General features: G+C 41.9%; 1 protein-coding gene across 1 annotated transcript in view; it reads left to right on the forward strand.

The window, feature by feature from the left end:
* GABRA5 (gamma-aminobutyric acid type A receptor subunit alpha5) overlaps nucleotides 1-15,542 on the forward strand; it is a 56,472-nt gene that overhangs the window by 11,698 nt on the left and 29,232 nt on the right. The window contains exon 6 of the mRNA XM_071430886.1: nucleotides 8-228. Coding sequence (XP_071286987.1) covers nucleotides 8-228 — 221 coding nt within the window. The remainder of the gene's footprint in view (nucleotides 1-7; nucleotides 229-15,542) is intronic.

The following is a 15,542-nucleotide window of genomic DNA, read 5'->3' on the forward strand; positions in this document are numbered from 1 at the left end:
GTGCCAGGAATACACCATTGATGTTTTTTTCCGACAAAGCTGGAAGGATGAAAGGCTGCGATTCAAAGGACCTATGCAACGCCTCCCTCTTAACAACTTGCTTGCCAGCAAGATCTGGACCCCAGACACTTTTTTCCACAATGGCAAGAAGTCTATTGCTCACAACATGACAACCCCAAACAAACTTCTGCGCCTGGAGGATGATGGCACTCTGCTGTATACCATGAGGTAATAGCCAGGACTGATGTCTTCTGATACTGATTTCCAGATAACTGCAATTACTTGTGGTGAGCATCACTTTCCCCACTCCTAGTAGAGCCAGGGAACCAATCTTTCACACATATTTGTATGAATATCAAGGAAAATGAAAAATATAATTGTAGCCTTCAAGTATAGAATAATTAGTAGCTTCTGAATAGTGCTAGTGCTTAACTATTTCTTTTGATTAAATGGAAAGCATATTCTCAACAGATTTGATGATTCAGTTCAGCTTTTTTAAGATCTGTTCTCTCTTACTGTTTGTGTTTGTAGCTGTAGTGCAGACTGCAGGAAAACAGTATCCAAGACCAGAAACTGAGACTTTGTTCTGGGGCAGTACATCTTGAACCCTTGGAGCTTTTGTTATATTTTTTTTTCGATTTGACTAATAGTGCTAAAAGGCAAATGATCATAGGGATAAATGACATAAGCTAGCAGCCCTGTGAAGCTGCTTTAGCAAGTACAATCCTGCAAACAAAGCTGGGACATTTTATTACCAAGGAGCAAATGAATGTCTCAGATCTTCAAAGATGTATTCCTCTTCTGATTTGAGTATACTGCCAAGAATCATCATTGCATAATGCAGATAGAAGATATAACATCAATGATTTTAGGTGTCTGAAATTCTATTCAGGACAAATCCCACATCAGTGTATGGAAATTTGCTCATTAAAGGTAATTAGCCTCTAGTAATTAAGACTGCTGTGTATCTTCAACAGGGTTTTCTCCAAGACCATAGTCATATGGACAACTTGAAAAAGAGGCAAAAGGAAAAACCTACTGAGCAGCAAAGGGTTATTCTAAACTTTCCATAAACGAGCCCAGAGTGGTGCCTGGGACCCAGCAAAGTGCTCAGGAGCCTGAATTGGGCACTGAGATGACTGGGTTTTCAGCAGGCAGCCCCAGCCATGTGTGGGGAGCTGAGCTCCAGCCCGTGCTGTGTCCTGCTGTGGGGCCACACAGTCCTGCATGCCGGCAGGGCGAGTCCCAGGCTCGCTCATGGGCCTAGTGGCTAAGACTTGTTGAGACTCAAGGAGGTTATGCTTCTGTACACAGGGCCCTGGAGCTTCCCAGGTTTTATTTCAGTAATTTCAGATATGTTTGAGTTTTTTGAACCTAGTCTTAAATCCTTTATTGTGGAAGGAAAAGGAAACACAGGGTATCCTTAGGTATGTCCTTACAACTTTAGACCATCCCAGTTGTAACTACATTAGCACTAAAAAGACTTAGACATGATGGAAGTCATGTTTAAAAGAAGGAAAAACCATCCTAATTTTCTCTTCTACTGTGTGTGTTGCTGTACTTACTAGCCCCAGATTAGTGATCACCGCAGTAATAAACCAAAAAACGTGAGGATGCATGGACACACTTAAAAGTCCAAATAGCTATCAGAGAAACTTCACAAAAAAATTAGCAATGCCAGCCTTAAAACCAGTCTCACTGCTGCATGGACTACGTAACTACCGCTCAGAGATTGCAGAAATGGCAATTCCCAATTATCTTTGTAAATTACTTGTGTAAGTGAAGTCCAGATCAGACTCACATTCAGCCTGGAGCAGAACCTTACGTTGTGGGGCAGATTGCACAATTTCTGTGCAAGCACTGGTTTTTGCAGTGTTAAACAAATGCAGTGAAGCCCTGATTCATGAGGTGAGGAGCTAAGCCACCACAGCTAGCAGAGTGGGTAAACTAGACCTAGGTGAGCTCATCACTGGATCTGAGTGACTCTGTCAAGGTGTCTCTCTGGTGAAAATGGCACACTGTTTTCAGGGTACCCGCAGGTACCCTGCTGAGGAAAAGCTCAGCATATGCAGCTGGAGAAAAATGCGGATGTGACACAGACTTTCTCATCATCCCACTCAGCTCCTTTTCTCCTGATTTTTTGGGATTGATGATTTTGTAGACTACAGAAAGAACAGAATGCTTTTGTAGCCTAAAAACCACGCAACTTAACTTTTATTTGTTAGAATATTGTCTGTGGAAATAAAATTTCTACTGACCACAGGATATGTGATAAGAAATAGAGTGCAAAGCTTTTAAATCAGCTTGCTTTCCAATATTACAAGTAATAACTTTCATGTGTTTATCCCTTCTGCTTGGGTCAGAGGGAGTCATGAGTCAGGAGCCTGCCTTTGTAACATGCATGGAGCTGTGCTCCTTTAGAAGCAGAGCCATTCTGTGCCACAGAGTGGCTTGAGGGTTCCATCCCAGCCTGTTCAGAGGTGACTGTGACAAGCAGCCAGCCCCTTCAGCTTCCTTGAGTGTCCTAACAAAGGTAACAGCTAGCAGAGTTACCTAGGATGGCATTTCTTGAGAAGATAGACAGCACTGGGCTTTTTTGGGGGGGAGCTGCTTGTCTCAGTGGTAGTGCATTGTGCAGTACTGAGCTTCAGCTGAGGCTTGAGCCCCAGTTCCTATAGCTCCCATCAGGCTTACTCAGTTCTCAGGATCTGGGGATGTGTAGACAACCCTCTGTTAGCTCTGCATTCTCCTCGTTTCCAAGGAGGAATTGCGAGCTTCCCAGACTGTACGTAGGAGTATTCTGTGTGGGGAGGATTGGACCCTCTGTCATTGACAGAGATGCCTGAATTGCTTTTGCAACCTTGCATCTGGCTGCCTGAATGAAGGGGAGGAAAGCAGCCGAGCCAATGCTGACCTTCCATCCTATTTCACTTCCAAATATACCAAGTATGAGCAGCTGAGCAAACTTCCAGCTTTAGTACTTGTCAGGACATACGTTTCCGTGACACACGTGTTTACTTATACAGAAAGATGCACACCTCGCATATTGCGTTTGAGGATACGTGGTCTGGGTCGGAAGGAGATGGGATGTGTGTTGCCAGGGAAATCTTTGATAAATGGGCTTCTGTATATATGTGGCATTAAAGCCCTTCTGTGTGAATACAGGAGCACAACATGTCCTCTAGACAGATTTCACAGACAGCAGCGTTCTCTGTGGGGAATGATTTAATAATTCTGCAAGTCTTTCACTCGGGAGGACCTATTAGTTTTATTTCACTAATGTGATTTACAAATGAAGCGCTCCTGAATGGAGCGCTGCAAATTCTGCTTCGGCCCCTAGAGGGGAGTATTGTCTGTAGCTCCACTTTCAAATTTTTTACTTTTTTTTTTTTCCCCAGTAAAAACTGTGTTATAAAAAGCAGTAGAAAACGTACTTTATATTCCACTATATAAATAGCTTTGTGAATGAAGGTAAAAATTAGATTCCTTTTAAAAAACGAAAATGTATTTAGTTTATCTTATCTGAGAAATAAATATTGTAAAAAGTATAGAATTCGTTTATTCTGAAAAATTGGAACAGTGATTTAAGCAACATTTTCAGGCTGAGAACCATCATGTTTCAGTGAGCTGCATTTTTTTTTTTTGCTCAGTGGGAATTGGATGTAAAGACAGAAGCTTTGATAAACATTGCTGTAGAATGCCAGAAAAAAATGCTGTGAAGAAAAGAAGCCAAAAATTATATGAGGTAGAGTATGCTCACTAGAGCTAAACTTTTGAACCATAAATTAACTTTTGGCCAGCAGCTTTAACACATTTTTAGTGATTTTCTATCAGCTTGTAGATAGTGAAAAATCTTTCTTGTACCATCACAAAAGCCCCATTAGAGCCCTATTCTCACTGTCAATTTGAAAGGACCCCAAATCCCTTTTTTTACCACCAAGGCTTCTATGCATCTGATATAATCTGGGATTTTAATCTGGGAATTTAAATAGGACATAGTCATATATCTAAGGATTTTTCAAACAGATTTTTCCCATGTTATTATGGTGACTGAAGGTTGCCAGAGAACCTGGTAGAGTTTACAGTAAAATCTGTCCCCCAATAATTTGCATATGAATAATTTAACAGCTGGAGAACGCAGAAATTCTTCAGCATGGTGTTAAAAAACCTCCAAAATTTTTAATACAGCCCTGAAATTCTTTTATCTTTACTGTTCCAGAAAGGTATTTACAATTCAGCAATGTGTGTCCACTTGATGGCAGCATAACCACGTTGCTTGCTCTGCTGTGGTGCACACACAGGCTTACCTAGGCTGAAAATACGGATTCTTACATTAGCACTTAGTGTTAAAATTGTATGTGAAAGTGAACACATGTCCTGGGTGCATGTTAGCACTAATTCTGCTCTGCCATGAAGGACTTGGATTAGCAACCTAACCATTTTATGCTCTTGAGCTATTGATCATAAAACCAGTTCACCAGAAGATATGGTGCTGCTTTCAAGACTTTTAATGGGAAAGACAGGGTTTGTTTGTTTGTTTGTTTGTTTGTTTGTTTAAGGAAAAATTATTCTATGATAAATGTGTACATTCTCAAGCTCTGACTTTGCCAGACATAGGTTTGCTAGTGTGCCCACGAGCGACAAGTGACCAGCAAATCTATGATTTAAAATGAATTCTCAGTTTTCCATCAGCCAGATGTCTAGATGGGAACATTTCTGTTCAATCTGAATTTTTTTTTTCTTATTTCTTATTTATATCTACAGAAAGGGATCTGTCAATGCTTTTAAGTTGTTGCATAATTATTGCAAAATTAATTACAAGCTATGAAGACATACAAATAAGCATTTCCTTTCCCTGTGTTAGACTTGCTGCATTTTCTTTTGTATTCAAGCTTCAACCTGCCTGAAGCTGGAAGAAAAAAAAGTGATTTCTGTACATTGGGCTGAATCTTGCAGAGTGATGAAAAATTGTCGTGGTGGCAAGGACTCTCAGCTGCTTTTCATCAATTCAGATTTTGACAGAGCAAGAGAAAATAGGGATATGTGAAGTGAAGGGCCCTTCCCCGAGGATAGCAGCAGGATTCTTGTTTAAACACCAAGTCTCTTGGTTCCCCTCGCTCTGTTTTGGTTGCGCATTGCCCCATTTCTCAACAGTTGTCCTTCAAGGAACCATGATTTGTTGGTTTGAAAAATCCAGGGCTGGAGTTACTCACAGGGAGAGGAAGGCATCAGAGGAGACTGTGGTGTATTCATTCAAAATGGGCAATTATGACCAAATATAATCCCAATGTAGATTGTGTAACAACGGTCTATTCTGCTGGTAATAAAAGTGTGCAGAGCCCCACAGAGATCTCCATCACAGAGATGGGAATTCACACAGCAAGGGCAGAATTGATTAAAAGCAAAACCCAAACCAGAACCGGCATGTCCTTGGAGGAGGGGGACGCTTGCTTGGACTTTGAGGAGCTACAAAAGGTACAACTTTAGTTCCAGGTCTGTGCTGGGCTCAGAGGCAGACCCACCTTCCCTTTAGGGTTAGCTGGTACAGTTTCTGCCAAATTTCTTTGTGTTACACCTGCTTTATAGGCATGAGCCAGCAGGGCTGGCATGCATGGATGGGGTGACTGAACAGAACCTGGAAGGAAGCAGTGTCCTGACAGGTGCCTGCAAGCACCCAGGGAAAGCACAGATGCTTTGGTGTCTCTGTATCATCCCAATCTGCTTCTGAATCTGGGGGCTTTGAAAGTACCTGATAGATGCTGAAGAATTGTTATGGCTCTGCTGTCTTTTTTTATTATTAGGGGAGGATGACATTACAGTGGACTCCCTGGTCATTTCACTTAGACTGAAATTAGTATCTTCATCTGCCTAATCAGAAATACCATCCTCTGAAGTACATTATATTTGTGCTGAAACATCCAATGGATAATCTGAAATACATTGTGGTGTAATAATGCACCAGGCAGGGTGGGTGGGATTCACCTAATTCTGTTCATCTGTAATGTTGGTGACTGCAGCCAAGTGTCTTTGCTCAGATTTGCTCCTAGTGCAGGAGAGAGAATTTCTCATGGAATTAGAAGTCTACATTATTTCAGATGTCTACTTAGTGGTGAAGTTAAAAGAGGCTTATTTCTCTCCACTCACACTTCAGGGGTTCTTGTTGTTTTTTTCAGTGGCAGACAGAGGAGTACAGTGTAACTAATACCTTTGTTAAGTCACATGAGTCCCATCTTAGTTATATCTTTCGGTGTTTCCCACTTCCATACTCATGTAGCCTGGAAATGGGTAGTGTGCCAGCAACCTAAAGCTATGGGATGTTCTGGCCAGCAGCTGGTCCTGTAGCTGTTTTGTGGAGGACTCATACACTTTCCTCTCTGTGCAACCTAAAGCCCAAGGTTGTGCAAGTGCAGTGCACCTGAACACACAAATTGGGTTCAGTTCTCTGCTTTTGTCTAGGTGGGTGTAGGAGAGAATATAGTGCACCTTATGAGGAGCTCTAGAAACAAATGTCTCCAGCAGATTCAGCCCTTCCTTCTCTGAGGTTGAACTGTAGCAAACAGGTGATTATGCTGTAGCAGATGCTAGCACTGGTGGTGGTATAAATAGCAAACAGATGGTAAATTGAGGCCTGTTTAATGGCTATTTATGATGTTAAACAGCTGAGGAATCATAGGGCTCTTTTCCTGGAGCAGTGAAAATCCGCAGTCTGACCATTTACCTGGCCCTTCATGGCTGTATTGATCAGGAGCATGTAGCATTTTGGAAGCAAGGCAAAAAACATCCAGAGAATAACATCCTGCTTGGATGGCTAAACAACTTTCCTCATGTACCAGTAAGGTACATACACATAGGGATGTGCAGGTTTCCCTCTAATCCAAATCACTGCTTCCCTCTTTTGCAGAGGTGTGGTGAGCATTAATGTTACACAAAAGGCAGGAGATTATGATGAGGTGTGATCTTGGAAGTAAACCTGAGGTGGATAAGAGGAAGCAGGAATTAAATGCAAGTGTCTGAAAGGAAGCTGTTGATGGTTTTAAGTTCTAGGTCTGAACTGTGGAAAATAACCAAAGATTATTTTGGGTTCTGTATTCTGTGTTGCTAGGTCATAATCTTTCCTACCTACCCTGCCATGTCTGTGCATCCCAATCTAAATATGAGAGAGCCCAAATGGGCTGGTACTGCCCATCTGGTGTCTGCTCCTCCTCCTCATCCCTCCCCCAGTCTTACTTTCTAAATCCAGATAATTTTTCTCAGAAGAAAATACTTCATATAGTTTATGCCTGTCCGTAGAAATAAAAAGGGTCTGTGAACTGGGAGGAAGCAAAAAGATGTCTGTGCAGTGAGGTATCCTTCATCCATGGAGGAACTCATGCCATACTGACAGGCAGAAATGGAAAACCAAAACCCCTTTTGGACAGTCAGAAAACCTGCACTGATCAAATTGCCTAGCAGGTGATATCAGAATTGAAGGATGACTGCAATGTGTCCATCACAGTCCTTAGCCTTCAGAATTTAGTGTGATTTCTATGCTCTCTTCTTTCTCGTGTACTTGGGTTGTCTTCCACTGGAAGCAAAGATCAGATGTGCAGTTGACTGGCACCAGGTATTGGTTCTGCCAGTAACAGGGACTGGCCTCTCTTGAGAGCCAAAAAGAAGCTCATAGTTCAGTGTTACTCAGCACTTCAAGAACAACTGTACTTACTGCAGTTTGCTCCTTCTTCAACATGCTATCAAAAAGCCATGCAGATAAGGAGATTATAGTCAAAATGTATAGGAATGGGCAGACTTGGGTAATGTGTGGCCTGGAAAAACGAGGTGTGGGCTTGCTGAGATGTTGTTTCCCATTTCACCTGCATCAACAACTGCATCAGCTTCTCAGCATTGCTAGAGCTAGTTAGATTTTTGGGTTTTAATTCAAGAACTCACTAAAAAAAGAAGCTGCTGCAGAGGTTGGAAGCCTTCTTCGTGGGGTGCCAAAAGAGAATTCACCATGGATAAGGGACCATAAAGAAGAGAAAGCTTGGAGAGGTTTTTAAGTGAAACTATCCAGTAGATGGGTGTGATACTGTGCAGAGCATTCAGAGCTGCATAGACATTTTGATCTCAGGTTTCTTTAGGAAGTAAAGTTTTTAGGAAGAGAGACTGAAGAAGGAATTCTCTGTCAAAAAGGTTGGGGTTTTACTGCATTAGTTAGTCTGATAAAAAAACAGAGCTTTTCCCAGCAAGTTCTACCTTGCTTATGGACTTCATTAGATTACTTATATGACAAGTTGGATAAGCATAAACTCACTGCTTCATCTACTGGTTTTATGCACTTAAAAGAAATACTGGAGAATGAAAAGTATAACCTTTACTATAAATGTCTGCTTTGCGAATCTTTCTGTAACCTCCCAAATCCATATATTGTAATTTGTGTGTCCTATTGGTTATTTCATTGCCTTTTTTCTGTTTTTCCTGTGTCTACAGGCTAAACATCTCCCCTGCTCCTGTCTAAGAGTATGTCAAGTTATTCCACATTCAGGGAGGTCATTCTTATAGTGGCACAGCTTTTGAGATCAATTCTGCCACCACAGATCACATCACAATAATTTTGTCTTCAGCAAAGTTCATCTAGGCAAATAAAGTCTTGTTTTACACTTCAGCAGAAGCTGTGCTGAGGATTTTGTTTGCTTAAAGTGAGAATTTTGCTGTCAAGTACACCATGCATCTGAATTATGTATTCACAGCTCCCAAAAGCATCAATGACTGGAGCTCTTAGTCTTCCATAGTTCCTTCCCTGTAGCATTTTAAAGGATATTTCATTGTCACATAATGATAGCATATCTTAGCATCATAGGAAAGTTGGGACATGGTAGTATTCTTGGCAGAGTGGTTATGAAGGTAAAATGGGCTGAGACAGAAATTTCTGCAGAGCACCTCACTCTAGTCTTAGCTTTATTTTCTGTTCTCTGTTCACTTTATTTGGTGTATTGCAAAGAAATCAGTGCTTATAAGTAGGAAACAGTGGTGAACTGCTTACACATCCCACATGGACATGTAGATTAAGGCTCTGAATCTGCATTTTGGCCTTTTTTACAACAAAGTGATGGAAATCCATGAGCAAAGCAGTGTTTGAGTTACTTAGAATAATCACTTCTTTACCCATGAGCCAGGCTGCAGACAGTCACCCAGCCAGGGGCAGGTTTCAGGGTGACTCTCACAGCCACTGTGTTTCCATGGGTGAACATCTGTCCACATTCTAAAACTTCTGTAACTTCTGTTCTGTAACCCACTACCACCAACAGGGTTTGTTAGGACTATATGGCAAGTGCTTCACAACCAAGAGAGGTCTTCATATATATTTGTGTGTGTGTGTGTGTGTGTGTATTTGCTTGTTTATGCATGCATATATATATGTATGTATGTATGTATGCAATATATAGGCTTATACTGGCACATGACATTTACTTCAGGAACACAGGAGAGATCAGTTCCCTGGACTATACACTTACTGTACTGGGGTCTAAAACAAGTCTTACTGTAAAACCTTTTGAAAGAAATAGAAGTTTGGTTTTTGAAGTGTTCCCAAGACATCACAGTAGGAGAACAGGTGAATGGTTGTGTCATCAGTCAAGGTCAAATGAATAATTTCACAAACCTAAAGTTTGAAACAGCACAGTTTGAAAAAATAATCCAAACCAATGACTCTATTATTCTCCTGGCCCCATATGTGTCAGAGGGCATTCCAGAAGGGCTCAAATTGCTCTGCTGAGGTCGTGCTGGAGCAGGTACCCCAGGAAGCTTCTCCTGGAGCTGACTCCTGAAAAGGGTCTGACCCAGCTGGGGTCAGCAAGCCCACTGGAGTGAGATATAGCCTGGCTGAAGGCTGCATCCACTTAACTCTTTTTTGGTGTGTTGGAGAGATAGGTTGTGGTAGGTTTAAGGTGAGTTTCAAGCAAATAGTTTCCTTTTTATTAAGGAAAATTGCTGGTCTCATGCTGGGAAGGGCACTTGGGTTCACCTGAACCCCATAGCAGATACTAGTTGCCAGCACAGGTGGGGTCAAAGCACATCATTTAAATGTTCCCTTTAAACAGGGGTGAGGGTAGTGCACTGAAATAAATAACGAAGAAGATGGAGCTGGTTTAGGGATGAGTGCAAATAGGCAGAAAAACTCCATATCTCTCCAGCCATAGTACCTTAGTGCCAACAAAAGTATTTCTGTGTCCCCTCATCTGTAACTCTTATTATTCATCATTTATCTTGAATTAAGTTCTCCCAAAAGCCACTGGTGACTGCCTTTCTGCTCCCCTCTCATTCTAGAGCTCTCTGTTTTATTTTTTTTTTTTCATATTAAAGTTACTAGCAAATAACTTTTGATAAGCAGAAGCAAGTTTTGCAGCTGTCTGTGGCTCCCTGGGCAGGTGACTGCCCTCAACTCCTGCCTGGCAGCTGCAGATAATATGTTGGAAAATGTTTCCTGCACTCACAGGGTCGGGGAAGGATGCTCAGTCCCCCCTCTCTTGACCCACAAGTAGGAACAGATGCTCCTTGCATTGAGGAGATCATGGGAACAGCTGGGGGGTCCCTGTAGTGACCTAAAACAGGGTCTTGCAGGACAGGGTGCCCTCTGTCTTGGGGACTGCTACTGAGGATTTCTCACCTCACCTTGAAGCACACTAACTCCAAATGTCTCCCTCCCTAATATCTGAATTTATTTCCTTGCTGCATCCTTGATTTTAACACCTCCTTCTTTTCCCTCTTGCTAAAAAGGAACAATCTCTTGAAAGCATTGTCATGCTTAATTCCCCAGTGGAAATGGTTGAAGGTGACTTTTCTGAAGTGAACAAGTCTTGCTGCTTGAATTCTGCTTTTCTTAGAATTTTGTTTATGTGTCTTGAAACAGAATGTCAGTAATCACTTTATGTTTTTAAAGGCTATATATTATGAAGCTTTGATAAAGCTTTCATGTACAATTATAATGATAGATTAAAGAATTTGTAGACCTAACTTTTTTTTTTTCAGATAGTTAAGATACACACTGGCAGTTTTTTGTTGATTGATTAACACTTGGTTAGCAGTGTGAGTATTTGGAGCATTATGAAAACAAAAATTTTGTCATTAATGAATCAGCAGCTGTGATGTAAATTGTTACATTTTTTGGATGAATAGAGGTCCCATTCAAGTCAGAGAGAATTTTAACACTATCTTCAATAAAATCAGAGTTTTATTCTCCTATTGCAAAGGACCTTTAATAGCTGCTTATAATCTTGTCATAGACCCTGTTTGAGTGGAACTAATCCCTCAGGGGTTTTATTAAGACAGAATGATGGTGGAGGGAGGGAAGCTTTTAAGTGCTTCTGTTGAAGAGAACTGCCTTTTGAGCAATGTGTGTGCTGTGACAGAAAAATCCTGGTTTGGTGACTGTCTCTAGCTCAGGTGCTACACACTGTTACACACTGCTACACTGGGCACAGCAATCATCATCATTCTGGAGAATCACAGATCATTCTGGAGTCACCATATTAAAAGCATTAGGCAAAGACTGTTTCATGTATGCATGCCCAGGCCTCCTTTCTCTTTCTTAAGGGAATACAAACTAAGAGTAATTTTGTTGTAATCACAGAATGTGCTGTGTTGAAATGGACCCACAAGGAGCATCAAGTGCAATTCCCCCTGCAAGGGACCATTCCCAAGAAACACACAATGTGTCCAAATGCTTCTTGAACTTTGTCAGGCCGGTGCTGTGACCACTTCCCTGGGGAGCCTGTTCCAGTGTCCAGCCACCCTCTGTGTGAAGAGCCTTTTTCTAATATCCAACCTGAACCTCCAACCTGAGCCCTTTTTCTAATATCCAACGTGACACCACTTCAGGCCATTCCCTTGGGTCCCGTGTCACTGGTCCTCACAGAGAAGAGATCATTGCTTCTTCTTCCCCTCACACAGAAATTGTAGGCTTCCCTCAGCTGCTTCTCATACAGTTTCCCCTCAAAGTCCTTCACCATGTCCATTGCACTCCTTTAAATGCTCTCTAATAATTTACTATCTTTTTTATAGTGTGGTACCCAAAACTGCACACAATATTCAAGGTGAGGCTGCCCCAGTGCAGAGCAGAGTTAGGACAATCCCCTCCCTTGCCCAGCTGTGATGCTGTGCCTGATGCAGCCCAGGACATGGTTGGTCCTTTGGGCTACCAGGGCACACTGGTGACTCATGTTCAACTTGCCACTGACCAGGACCCCTAAGTCTCTTTCCGTGGTGCTGCTTTCCAGCATCTCATTCCCCAGTCTGTCCATATATCCAGGGCTGCTGTATCCCAGGTGCAGAATCCAGAACTTTCCTTTGTTGAACTTCATAGTGTTGGAGATTGTCCAGCCCTCTGATTTGTTGGAAGTCTCTCTGCAGGACCTCCCTGCCTTTAAAGGAGGCAACAACTGCTCCCAGTTCTGTATCATCTATGAACTTGCTTAGTATCCCTTCCAGTCCTGCATCCAAGTCATTCACAAAGATGTTGAAAAGCACAGGGCCTAAGATAGAGCCCTGCAGAGCCCCACTAGTGACAGGTCATCAGTCTCATGTCATCTGTTCACTGCAACCCTTTGTGTCCAACCCCTGAGCCAGTTGCTCACCCATCACATGATGTATTTATCCAGCTCTGTGCTGGATATTTTGTCCAGAAGGATACTGTGAGAGACAGTAGCATAGGCTGTATGGAGATCCAAGAAGATGATATCAGCTTCCCTGATGACTTCCTTTGATCAGCTAGATGGGTTATGTTGTCATTAAAGAAAATCAGGTTTGAAAAGCATGATGCCATGCTGGCTGTGACCAAGGACTGTGTAATAATCAGCTGTGTAAACTAGAATATACAAAGGGTCCCTAAGCTTTAGCACAATGTTAAAAGCCAAAGTGTGCAAATACCACTGCAGGTGATATTTGAAGGAGTAGACCCAGATATCAATTTTTTGAGCCTCCTGGGGCTATGATCTGAATATATAGTTTGTACTCTGCATCTCAGAGCAAATCTGTATGCAACAACCTGTGCTTCCAGCCCCCAGAGTGTAGATGTCTGCTGTACTACTTTTATTTCTGTATGCAGTAGGAAATCCAGCCTCTTTGAACCAGGAGTCAGTTGAGTGACTTTGTTTTTTAGGTCCTCACACAGTTATGAAAACCAGTTCGTGTTGGGCACAGAGCAGCTACAGAAATTCAGGGTGGTGACATTTGTGCTGTGAATCAGAACCCACAGTCAAGTTTTCTTACAAGTTTCCTGTCAAAATTTTTGTCACATTGGCCATTACAAGACACTTCAAAAGCCTCGGGTAATGCACACTTTTGTAAGAGGTTTCTAGGAGAGTGTTTATTGAGCACTTAAAAATCACCTACATAGTTCTTGATAGCATGTAACAAATAGGTAGAGATACTTAGTTTTGTTCAAGACTGCCAGACTACATGTGGTCCTAGGATGGGGGCATGGGAAAAGGAAAGAAGCGTGCAGATATCATTGATAGAGAGCAAAATGAACATTTTTAACCGAAGAATTCATGTTAATGGAAGGAAAGGCTGTCCCAAGCACATTAACAGCTCCTAAACTTGGTTCTACCTTTCCCCAGGCTAGACCCAGAAGACTGCAGCAGGCAGCACCCTTTTAAAGGATATTCTGCCTTTTGCTGGATGAGAAATTAAGAAGGGACAGAGGAGTAGCCCTGGCACCTCAAGAGTCTTTGTGGTTTCTGAGTCAGGTAGTGGCAGCCAGATGTCCTCCAGCCTTATCTGCTACCCTTTTATTTAAGACAGGCAAAAATAATTTCTGGAGGGACTTAATTAAATTCCACTAGGTCACAGTGTCTGTGCAACTCATCTTCACTTCTCTTCCACATTTATAGCTGATGAATGTCTACAACCTTCCTCATTACACACAAGGGTTATTTCCAGAGATGCGGCCAGCAGGATACAATTCATAGGACAGCAAGATGAAGCAGAAGGTCTTATGCATAATTCTGCACTGAATATTCTTCATTTCCTGATACTACACCTTTTGTCTTTGTGAGATGGATATAGGCATTCCCTCCTTTGATGTTAGCAGATGACAAGTGTGTATATTAAAATGTTGTCAAGCTGCAGCTCTGAAATGGCATGCCTAAACTGTTGGTAGACAGACAGGAGATGGACTGCAGCAAAGCACACTAGCTTTACTTGGGCTCTTGCAGCAAGGTTTCTGAATTTATCAAGAAGGTTAAATTTGTACTGCTTAACATGGAAAATAAAATGATGCATTGGAGGGATGGCAGCCTTGCTTTCAAGTGCCCATTAGAGTGTTGTTTGTGAAAAGGATGTGAGTTCTGGGCAGGATACTACTAGAACCAGCTTATTAAATTCATCCACACACCACTTTTGGTAACTCTGGCTTTGCTGGCTTTGGTGCCCAAGGGCAGTCGCCACTGCAGACAACTATATATCTGAGTGATGTTAAAATATCTTTTACAAAAATAAAGCTCAATAACAGCTCAAGAATCTCAGGCCTTTTCTATATTGTACTCTCCTGTCTGTTCTTACAAATGGTATTTTTATCTCTGTTCTGAACTGGATTTCTTTTTCTTTGGCTTTCTATGGCATGTTATCTTTACATTTTCTATTACTGTGTGCATTTTGCCTTTTTCTCTCCCTGTTTCCCTGCTCATCCTCATCCTCAGATCTCTAGCCAGTGATACTGTTGCATTTTCTATGCTTACTTTGCCATTTCCAGCCATTGGTAGAGCTCCAGAATTTCTGTGTTTTAGCTCCAGCAGAGTGGAGCTGTTTCCTCCAGTTGATTGTGAGCTGTAGTGCCCTAGCAAGGCATCACTGCATTGTACTGAACTGGACTGGCTGAGCACTGTGCCATCTGTACACAGATCATTACCTTCACAGCCCCTTTTGACAGCAGCTCTTATGGCACCATAGGAAGTGATGACTATTTATATAGGCAGCATATATGGCTCCATGTTGCTGTAGGGATAGGAAAGTGTTCTTTTGCATGCTGGTAGTATGGTGTTGTGGATTTCTTTGGAAGTTTTCCCTCCCCAAGCAATAATTTGGTTAGGAACCAGGCTGCCCTCCAGTAGAGCCCTGTGTCAGCCCATCACCAGGCAGTCTGTAGAGCCTTGGGGGTCTCTGGGCTGTTGCCTCTGAGGTGGAATAACAGCATAAAATGAGAAAGCCATAAAGATATTCATAAAGTAAAATGAGATTTTCATCTTCACATCCTGAGCAAACTGTCTGTATTATGCAAATACCGAAATGGCATAAACAAAACAGATTCTCCTTGTGCTAGAAGCACGTTTTGGCTCTCTTGAGATATTTGATATATTTGATGCATTTGATATCAATATAACTGATATTGCACTGCCCAGAAATTTATCTCAGACTATTCTTAGTCTTCAGCTTGGTTGGTCAATCATGCAGAACATCCATGGGAAATATCTATATTTGCCTAAGGGTTTTTTCTTCCCTACCCCTCTGTCTGGTCTAGATGAAATATTTTCACATAGTGGCTTGGGAGTCCAGGATAGAATTGCTTCCCT

This window comes from Agelaius tricolor, unplaced genomic scaffold (assembly GCF_023055355.1).
Source record: "Agelaius tricolor isolate 1412-34295 unplaced genomic scaffold, bAgeTri1.0.p SCAF_7, whole genome shotgun sequence".
Classification (NCBI taxonomy): domain Eukaryota; kingdom Metazoa; phylum Chordata; class Aves; order Passeriformes; family Icteridae; genus Agelaius; species Agelaius tricolor.